The sequence below is a fragment of the Cervus canadensis genome, chromosome 3 (assembly GCF_019320065.1).
Source record: "Cervus canadensis isolate Bull #8, Minnesota chromosome 3, ASM1932006v1, whole genome shotgun sequence".
Taxonomy (NCBI): Eukaryota; Metazoa; Chordata; class Mammalia; order Artiodactyla; family Cervidae; genus Cervus; species Cervus canadensis.
The window spans coordinates 17,294,426-17,304,505 of record NC_057388.1 but is presented as its reverse complement, the minus strand read 5'-3'; the positions used below and the strand labels follow the sequence as shown (position 1 = coordinate 17,304,505).

Genomic DNA, 10,080 nt, shown 5'->3' with positions numbered 1-10,080 from the left:
GATGATTCTTTTTAGAAGTAAAATGAACAAAGTTTGGACATATGCCACAAGTCTGAACATGGATAATATACACTCACCTACTCAATTTCTTGAGATTAATTATAACCTGCTGTAGGGTGAAATCAGTCCTGAATATTCATTGGAAGGGCTGATACTAAAGCTGAAACTCCAATATTTTGACTACTTGATGTGAGGAACCGACTCATAGGAAAAGACCCTGATGCTGGGAAAGATTGAAGGCAGGAGGAGAAGTGGATGACAGAGGATGAGGTGGTTGGATGATATCATTGACTCGATGGACATGAGTTTGAGCAAGCTCTGGGAGTTGGTGAAAGAAGGGAAGCCTGGTGTGCTGCAGTCCATGGGGTCACAAAGAGTCGGACACGACTGAGCAACTGAACTGAACTGAGGGTGCAAAAAAGGAAAGATCTTTGCTTCATCTATGGCACAGATAGGAGAGACATGTTTATTATTTATAGCCGATCTTTCTCTCAGCCAAAGTCTATAAATGTTTTTTCTTGGAAATAGTTTTGTAACTAGGGTTATGGTAAGTAGTATCTTGTTATGGGGACTGATTTTCCACTAATGATATATTTTTTGAAAGGTATGTGTTCAGACTATAGGTGTAATTACCACATGAGAACCTCTAGAATTACTGGGCACCCACAAAAGTTGATGAGGGAGCAAACAAGCATAGAAACATATCTATTTCTTAGGGTAGTAGGTCCTATTGGGAAAATTTGACTTTGTGGTTTGGAATCTTAACATTGTTGATTTAACATATGCTTTACCATGTAAAACATTTTCTAGGGAAAGCTTGGGGATCTTATTTGTCTTCTCTCCCCTGGCAAATGGCTTGGTGGAGCTCTAATATAAAACTTTATTTCAGTGACCTGTGTGATGTTCCTAGAGTCACCATATAGGTCATTTGAAAGGACTTGAATATTGCTTGGAATCAAAGCCTCTGGGCTTTCCTGGTGGCTCAGGCAGTAAAGAATCTGCCTGCAGTGCTGAAGACCTGGGTTTGATCCCTGGGTCAGGAAGATCCCCTGGAGAAGAGAATGGCTCCTCAGTCCACTATTTTTGCCTTGAGAATCCCATGAACAGAGAAGCCTGGTGGGCTACAGTCCATGGAATCACAAAGAGTTAGACATTACTGGGCGACTAACACATATCAAAGTCATTACTTCTGTTCATTTATTGATCTTAGGAGTCTGGGAAATGGGGTCCAGGACTACTGGTACTCACTCCAGGAATAAGTTCACAAAGTTGAAGAGAAGGTCGTTTAGTGGAGGGGTGGGAGCTACTAAGTTACAGGTACAGTTAGGCACTTTTTATATTGAATTTCCTAAACAGATCTATGCGGTAATATTATTAACATTAACATCTATAGCTCTGATACCTTCTCAGAGCTCTGTATCCATATATCCATCAGCTTATAGGTATTTATACCAAACATTGTATACCTCACATGCTAAAGCCTTTTAACTGTATGGATCACAACAAACTGTGGAAAACTCTTAGAGATGGGAATACCAGACCACCTTACCTTCCTCCTGAGAAACCTACATGCAGGTCAAGAGGCAACAGTTAGAAATGGACATGGAAGAATGGATTGGTTCCAAATTGGGAAAAGAGTACCTCAAGGCTACATATTGTTACCCTGCTTATTTAACTTATATGTAGAGTACATCTTGTGGAGTGCTGGGCTGATGAAGCTCAAGCTGGAATCAAGATTGCTGGGAGAAATATCAGTAACCTCAGATAGGCAGATGACACCACCCTTAAGACAGAAATCAAAGAGGAACTAAAGAGTCTCTTGATGAAAGTGAAAGATGAGAGTAAAAAGCTGGCTTAAAACTCAGCATTCAAAAAACTAAGATATGGCATCTGGTCCCATCATCTCAAGGCAAAGAGGTGGGGAAACAATGGAAACAGTGACAGACTTTAATTTTCCTGGGCTCCAAAATTACTGTGGATAGTGACTGCAGCCATGAAATTAAAAGACACTTGCTCCTTGGAAAAAAGCTATGACAAACCTAGGCAATGTATTAAAAAGCAGAGATATTATTTTGCCAACAAAGATCCATATAGTCAGCACTATGGTTTTTCCAGTAGTCACGTATGGATGAGAGTTCAGTCGCTCAGTCGTGTCCGACTCTGTGATCCCATGGACTGCAGCATGCCAGGCCTCCCTGTCTGTCACCAACTCCCAGAGTTTACTCAAACTCATGTCCATCGAGTCGGTGATGCCATCCAGCCATCTTATCCTCTGTTGTCCCCTTCTCCTCCTGCCCCCAATCCCTCCCAGCATCAGGGTCTTTTCCAATGAGTCAACTCTTCGCATGAGGTGGCCAAAGTACTAGAGTTTCAGCTTCAGTATCAGTCCTTCCAATGAACACCCAGGACTTATCTCCTTCAGGATGGACTGGTTGGATCTCCTTGCAGTCCAGGGGACTCTCAAGGGTCTTCTCCAACACCACAGTTTAAAAGCATCAATTCTTTGGCACTCAGCTTTCTTTGTAGTCCATCTCTCACATCCATACATGACTACTGGAAACCATAGCCTTGACTAGATGGACCTTTGTTGGCAAAGGTTTGCTTTTTAATATGCTGTCTAGGTTGGTCATAACTTTTCTTCCAAGGAGTAAGTGTCTTTTAACTTCATGGCTGCAGTCACCATCTGCAGTCATTTTGGAGCCCCCCAAAATAAAGCCTAAAGTCACTGTTTCTACTGTTTCCCCATCTATTTGCCATGAAGTGATGGGACCAGCTGCCATGATCTTAGTTTTCTGAATGTTGAGCTTTAAACCAACTTTTTCACTCTCTTCTTTCATCAAGAGGTTTTTTAGTTCTTATTCACTTTCTGCCATAAGGGTGGTGTTATCTGCATATCTGAGGTTATTGATATTTCTCCCTGGATGTGAGAATTGGACCATGAAGAAGGCTGAACACCAAAGAATTGATGCCTTTGAGCTGTGGCATTGGAGAAGACTTTTGAGAGTCTCTTGGACAGCAAGGAGACCAAACAAGTTAAACTTAAAGGAAATCAACCCTGAATGTTCACAGGAAGGACAGATGCTGAAGCTGAGGCTCCAGTACTTTGGTCATCTGATGTGAAGGGCCTACTCATTGGAAAATACTGTGATGCTGGGAAAGATTGAAGGCAGGAGAAGGGGGCAAGAGAGGATGAGATGGTTGGATGGCATCATGGACTCAATGGATATGACTTAGAGCAAACTTCAGGAGATAGTGAAGGACAGGGAAGTGTGGTGTGCTCCAGTCCATGGTATCCCAAAGAGTCAGACATGACTGCACAACAGAACAACAACAATCTCACAGGCTGTCTAAACTCAGGATGCTCCACACTGACTCTAACCATCCTAGCCTCTCCATGCACAATACAATCTCAGTCCTGCTAATTGTAAAAAATGTTTCCTGGACTCTTGATTTCTATTTCCATTGCCACCACTCTGCTGCAAATGACTATTATTTTCAGCTGGACTGCTGCAGTGGTTTTCTATCAAGTTTCGTTGCATTTCTCCTCATGGGGGACCTCTGCCTTTGCGATATTCCTCCTGCTTGTGAGTCACTGCATCTGTAATAGGGGTGGGCTGCTCCACCCCTAACAGCACACAGCTGTTAGCACTCAACGCTTAGTGAGACATTAGCATGAGCCCCTGAGCGTGGAGGTTACAGGTGTGGCTCTGCCAGTAATGAGCTCCCAGCGGTCCTTGTGGCAGAGAGAGCGGTGAGAGGTCGATCGGGGGCTCTCTGGCCAGCCATTGAGCTAGGAGACCCAGAGACAGGCTGAAGGTTGTGTCCCACCTTGCTCCAGAGCCTTTTCTGGGAGCACCCACTGCCAAGCCCAGGCCTTGAAGTAGTCGAGAACGTCACCCCCATCCCCATCTCCATGACCTAATGGCGGTGCCTGTCTCTATGGGTTGCAGTCAGGGAGGCTTCAGCAACTGGAGTACAGGGACACTGCTATTAAGCTAACAGCTTTAACCAGCATTGGTCTCACTGTCCCAAGTTTCAGAAGATTGCTACAGCTGAGATCAGTTATCTGCTCCAAGGAGGTGCCCAGAGGTCAGGGTAAGTAGCAAGAACATTGCACATCATGACTTCGGGTTCACCTGTGTGGCTGGGGCTAATCTCCAAGAAGGGCAAATGTTGTGAGCTGGGAAATCGCTGGATTGGAATTTGCTAAAACATGCATTTCTGTTGGTTCTATACTAACAATTCTCTCCAGTTTGAGTGAAATACTCGAGGGTTGGTTGGGTCCTAGGCACCTGGCTCCCTCAGTGATGACGACTGGGCAGGGTTGGGGGCCTGGCCCTGAGGGCACCACCAGCTGAGATCTGTCTCCTTAGCTGGACCTGGGCACTGGTGGGAGGACTCAGACTGGGTGCTTGACTGAGGCCCACGAAAGCCCACAGAGGGACCCCCACCTCTTGACCAGGGCCTGGCCCTTGGAAGGTGAAAGTTGAGCATTGGCCCTTGCCCGTTCTTGTCAGAATGGAGAATGATAGAGGTGTAGAGGAACATCATGACTTGACCTTCACCTGACCTCAAGAATAAAGCTTCTGACGCCAAGAAGTTTACAACTAATCCCCCCTCCCCCTTACCTTTCCTATAAAGGGGCTTTATTGAAAACTTTTAGGGAATTAGAGATTTTTAAGGCATGAGCCTGCAGGGTTTTGCATGACCCTGCAATAGACCTCTCTCCGCTCCAAACACCTGCGTTTTGGTATTGTTTGGCCTCACTGTGCATCAGGCACACAGATTTGCGTTTGATAGCATATGTGGGTTCTGACCAGACCGTGTCTCTGCTGCGCCTACCTGCCTTGACGTGGCCGTTTCTTTATGCCTTTAGTTACAGAGAATCTGTTCTGCTAGTGTTCAGGTTGCTTTCAGAGCTGTTGAAGTTTTGGTGTATCCGTGGGAGGAAGTGAGCTCAGGATGTGCCTACTTCACCATCTTGATCTGGATCTCTGACAGCACAAATTATTTTGTATGATTTTGTGGTGTTCATTGTTCATTTTTAATGTAATAGAGCTGTCCCTTTCAGTTGTAACTAGTATTTCTAGCAAGTATTATTTTTTTAAATAAAAGTCTAGCCTAAGAGTTGTACATTTTAGGTCTTTGAAGAAGACCATGTTTTTTTTGTTTTTTTTTTTTTTTTTTTTTTTTTTGGAAGCAGAAGCGGCTTTAATTAAGGAGTGAAGTCCTCAGTTGGAGAGACCTCATTCAACCTGTGGTTGCGGGGTCTCAACCTACCTACCCCCTAGAGCCCCTGAAGCTCCTCAGGAAGAAGGGAGCCATTGAACAGCGAACTCTGGCCGAGGCCAGGGGCGGGAGCCAGGGGAACCCAGGTCAAGGGGCAGGGGTGGGGCACCGCGGGGGGGCGTGACGCCAAGTGGGGCAGGAAGAGCCGACACACGCGGTTCTCCCCGGGGGCCGCCTGGTGGCCACGCAGCAGGAGGAGCGGCTCCAGGAGGGCTGCGGGCAGCCGCCGGCAGTGAGGGAAGAAGCATTTAGGAGAAGTTGGCGCAGCCGCTCCTGGGTGAGCACCAGCCGGTGCCGCTGCCCAAGGCCAGCCGCGCACGAGAAGGTCACTTTGCCCATGTACACAGCGTCATCCTGCCGCTCTTCCTTGGCCCTGAGGAAGGCTGATGAAGGGAAGGTGGCAAAGTCAGTGGGGACCGTGGCTCCAGGGCGCTGAGATACAGTCTCCTTAAGAACCTCATCCTTGAGCTTCTCAAAGGTGTCGCTTAGGGACTTGAGCTGAGCCACCTGCTCCAGGAGCTGGGCCGACGGGCTCTTGGCAGCAGGGTGGGAGCAAGTGATGTCCACCACATGGGTGTGTGCGCTCAACTGATTCAACATCTCCAGCAGCTGGTTGGTCTTACGATACAGCGCTCCATGGCAAGCTCACTGCCAGGGCCCTCCTGGGGCGGGAGAGAGAGTTTGGCCACGTGCAGAGGGGGCAGGGCTGCTAAGGATGCCTTCATCTTGGCTCCCTTGAGGACGCTGTTCTCATTCTGGAGCTGGGAGATGTGCAGCCTCATGGCCGAGATCTGCTGAAGCAGCAGGGGTGAGTCCTTCACCAGCCCTGGGCCAGGCACAGACCCCGGAGCCTGCCCAGGGGCACCTCCCCCAGCAATGCCAGAGACCAGCGTGGCAATACCCGAGGGAGGGGGCCCCCAGCGCCCCTCAATCATGCGCTTGGACTGGCTGTTCAATCGCTGCTTTAACTCAGCCTTCTCTGCCTCCAGCTGGTCGATGTCGGCCTGAAGTGCATCCATGGTCTCCTCAAACTCTTTCTCCTCCTTCCGCAGCAGCGTCTGGGTCTCCTCCAGCCGAGTCTGGACTTTCTCAATGCGCTCATCTGCATCCTTGGCAGCACTGTCCAGCTTCTTCTCCAGGAGGCTCAGACGCACATTGGCCTCACTGAGCCCTTCCCCCTTGATTTTCAGTGACTTCTTCAGCTCTTTAATAACTGTCTCTCGATCCTCAAGCTTCAAACCCAGGCCTTCAGCATCCGTGATCTGTGCACGAAGAGCTGCAGCCCGCCGCTCACCTGGGGGAGGCTTTCTAGGGGGCGCTCGGCACCGTACTCCCCCTCCTGCATGGCTGTGGCCAACCTGTTCATAGTTCTGATGAGGGGGCTGGCACGACTGCCGCAGACACTCATCGGGGTTGCCGGAGGGGGTCCCGTAGATATGCTCGCTTGCTTTGAAAGCCAGCTCCTCCAAGGCAGCCACAGGCAGCCCCTCGTTCTCTGCCAGTGGGGCAATGAGCTGGGCAGCGACTGCTGCCACCCCCTGTAGCACCGCCACGACCCACATCCAGTGTTTTCTGCAGTCAAGGAGTGTGTCGGATACCTGTGGTCCAAAGGCCAGTGCAGCTGGGATCCCAGGCGCATCCGTCCCTGGCATCCGCCGCCGGATCTTCTTGCAGAACTGGCGGGTATCACTGCACGAAGTTTCCAGGTCCTGGAGCAGGAGGGCAATATCTGAAGCCTCCTGCCCACCCTGCAAGAAGGCCCGTAGCCGACCCACCTCCACACTCATGCAGCCCAGGGCACTCTGGGTAAACAATGTGGTCAGCCAGCTGCATGGTACTGTCCTCAGGTTGTTCTTATACACGTCCACACTGCACTGAGAGAGGGCGTGCTCGTAACGATGGAGTGTGGCCTGCAGCAGACTCAGTGAATACACCAGCCCAGCAGCAAAGCTGAGCTGCTCCCCTGAAGCTCCTCGAAGTCCTGGCCACTCTGAACAGCTCTCACTTAATTCAAACTTTTCCTGGGCCTGCTTCCGGATTAGCTCTGCCTTGCAAATGAGACGAGGCATGAACAGCAGCACCAGAACGCAGTCATGGTCCCCACCTGGCCGAAGGAAACTGTCGGGCATGAAGGCTGTCAACAGGGACATGTGCCGGTTGGCCTGGGCCACCTCCATCTGCCTCAATTCCATTTCAATTGCCTTAGCATGAGCCTTAGTCTCGGCAAACTTGATCTTGAAGTCAAGTCTCCGGAGGTGGCTGCTGCTGCCTTTCCACAGAAGCTTCCTGCTGGTTTGTCAGAGCCCGATTCACATCCTGCAGGTGGGCGGTCAGCTGGCGGTGCTTCTTGATGGTTTGCTGATAGTCCGCGACGGTCTCCTGGGCTGCTTCCGCACGCTTCTGGGCATCCCGGACCGGTGCACCTGCCGTATCTAGCTGCTCCCGCCGCTCCAGTTCTGTCTCACGTGCATTCTCCTGCAGTTCATCGTTCATTTCATTTATTGCTTCCAAGTCCCCCACCGTTTCCTTCCGTTGCGCACTTTCTCTTCCAGATCCAGGTTCCGGTCTGTCAGTGTATCCATCTCCTCCGCCCCCAGAGCAGCATCGACCTGCTCCTTGAGCTCATCAGTGGTGCGCTCTGCCTGGCCCAGCTCCTCCGGCAGACGCTCCCGCTGTTGCCTCACAACTTCCAGCTCTTGGTTCTTCTTTTCCATGAGCTTCTGGAGTTTCCCGTGCTCCTGCTTCTCTGAGGAAGAAAGATCCCGCATTCTCACCAGGGCATCCTTTAAGCGGGCATTCTGCTCCTCAAGCTGCTTGAGCTGATAACTGGATGCGGCACCATCTGAGCCCTTCTCTTCAATCTCAGCTTTGAGGCTTTCCAAGTCAGTAGTGAGCTCTTGCACACGTTCCCTCGGCACCTCGGCCTCCTGCTGTAGGGACTCGGCCCGCTCTTCGGCCATCTCCTTGTCCAGAGCGGCCATCTCGATGGCATCAGCAGTGTCAGCCATCTCCTCCATGTAGCGTTCCTTTGCCTCTAGGGCCTCCTTGGCTTCCTCGCGAGCCTCCTTGAGGCGCCGCTGCAGGTCTGCCTGCTGCTCTTGGATTTTGCTTTTCCATTCCTGCACCCGCTCCAGCTGGATCTCGTGCTTCCCCAGCTCTTTCAGTCTTGCCTTGTCTTCTGCACGTTTCAGCCGCAGGGTCCCCAGTTTCCCCTCCAGGTCCCGCACCTGGGCCCTCAGGCCCTCCTCTTCCTTAGAGGGGGAAGGAAGTGGGAGCGCTGCTCCAGGGGAGGTGCGGGCCGCCGTGGGGATGATGGGCCCTGCCAGCGGAGTCTGAGCTGGGGTGCTGGGCTCACTGCTGCTCTGCTCACCCGCCGACGCTGCGCCAGAGGGGCCCAGGGAGCCCCTGGCTGCGGCCACCCCCGTGCTGGCTGGGCGGGTGGGCAGTTTGCTGGTCTTTGGGTTTGAGTCAGTTCCCTCTCTTCTGAGGACCTTTGAGGCAGAAGAATCAGGTGTCTCTGGTGAAGTAGTATCCGCTCCATCTTCAAATACCTGTATCTGGGACTGGCGCACAAAGATGCCGTGTCCTTCATCGCAAGTGAAGTACTTCCTGCCTTGGACGGTTCCGTCATTCTTGCCTTTTGCTTCATCCAGGATCACACCTACCCATTTGCCAGTAGCAAAGAGGGTGGCTCCAACATACGCCACGGCGCCTTTTCCAATCACCTCCAACCACCTCCGGTGGCCTTTTCCAATCACCTCCAATCACCTCCGCTGGCCTTTTCCAATCACCTCCAATCACATCACCTCCGGTGACCTTTTCCAGTCGCCTCCGCGCGGGAGCCCACTCGCAGAGGCCGGGCACTTGCCTCGGCACTCATTCTGCTGCCGCTGGAAGTCTGCACTGTCAGGGGCTCCGCGCCCGGCTCCGGGCCCCACTGGCGACCCGAAGAAGACCATGTTGATTAATGTTTTTGCTTAGGTCTTATAGTGGTTATTCTTATAGAAATGATACTCTCATCTCTTAGGACCATTGCTTGGATAAATACTTGTGAAATATTTTATGTTTCATCTCTACTTCTACACTTCTGACTTTTATTCTCTTGTCCTCTCAGAGCTATAACTCAGATTCCTTTTGTAGAGCTTTTCTCTTGACTTTTAAAATAAGGAACTATTCACTAATCTGTGGCCCCAAAACAGCCCACAAAAATGAACAAATGAGATGATCAACTTACTTGGACATTGAGAAAGACACAATTTTTGTGCATTTTAAGGAATCTAAACTAGTTTAGCCTGGTATTCTTAATAAGTAGCTGAAATAGCACATATAGGGGAAAAACAGTAAGGTGGAAAAGCTTTACAATCCATTAATTTCCATATTTCACAAGTAAATGGCAATTTTTTTGGTATTTTAATGGTACAAAATCCATAATGGTAGAACAAAATTAGTTTTTGAATGCTTGCTTATTGTCTTTGGAAAAATTGTAAAATCTCAGGTGTATTTGGAATTCTGTCCCATATTGTTATGTGGAAACATACTGCATTTTGAATATGTATACTGTATGAAATATCATTAAATTGTATGCATAAATTAAGCAATTGGGAAATTGAATTTCACAATGGATCACTGATTTTAAACTATAGAATTCTACCTTGGACTAAATTAAAAAGTAATCACTTGGTGTTTTGATGTCTTCTTAGTAAAACTTCCTTTACTAAATACCAGCGTAGCTAAATTCTAGAAAACAATCTCTGCAAAGTCTTGCTCATAAGAGTAAAAAGCACTACCATT

At 49.5% G+C, this 10,080-nt stretch overlaps 1 protein-coding gene across 1 annotated transcript; it reads right to left on the bottom strand.

Moving 5' to 3' along the window:
* Nucleotides 1–5,376: 5,376 nt before the first annotated feature.
* On the bottom strand, nt 5,377–9,248 carry LOC122438931 (dynactin subunit 1-like). Its single transcript, XM_043464241.1, is given in 9 exon segments — nt 5,377–5,927; nt 5,930–6,607; nt 6,610–6,673; nt 6,675–7,101; nt 7,103–7,145; nt 7,148–7,533; nt 7,535–7,820; nt 7,823–9,034; nt 9,137–9,248. Coding segments are annotated over 9 exon segments (3,759 nt in total).
* Between the last annotated feature and the right edge of the window lie 832 nt (nt 9,249–10,080).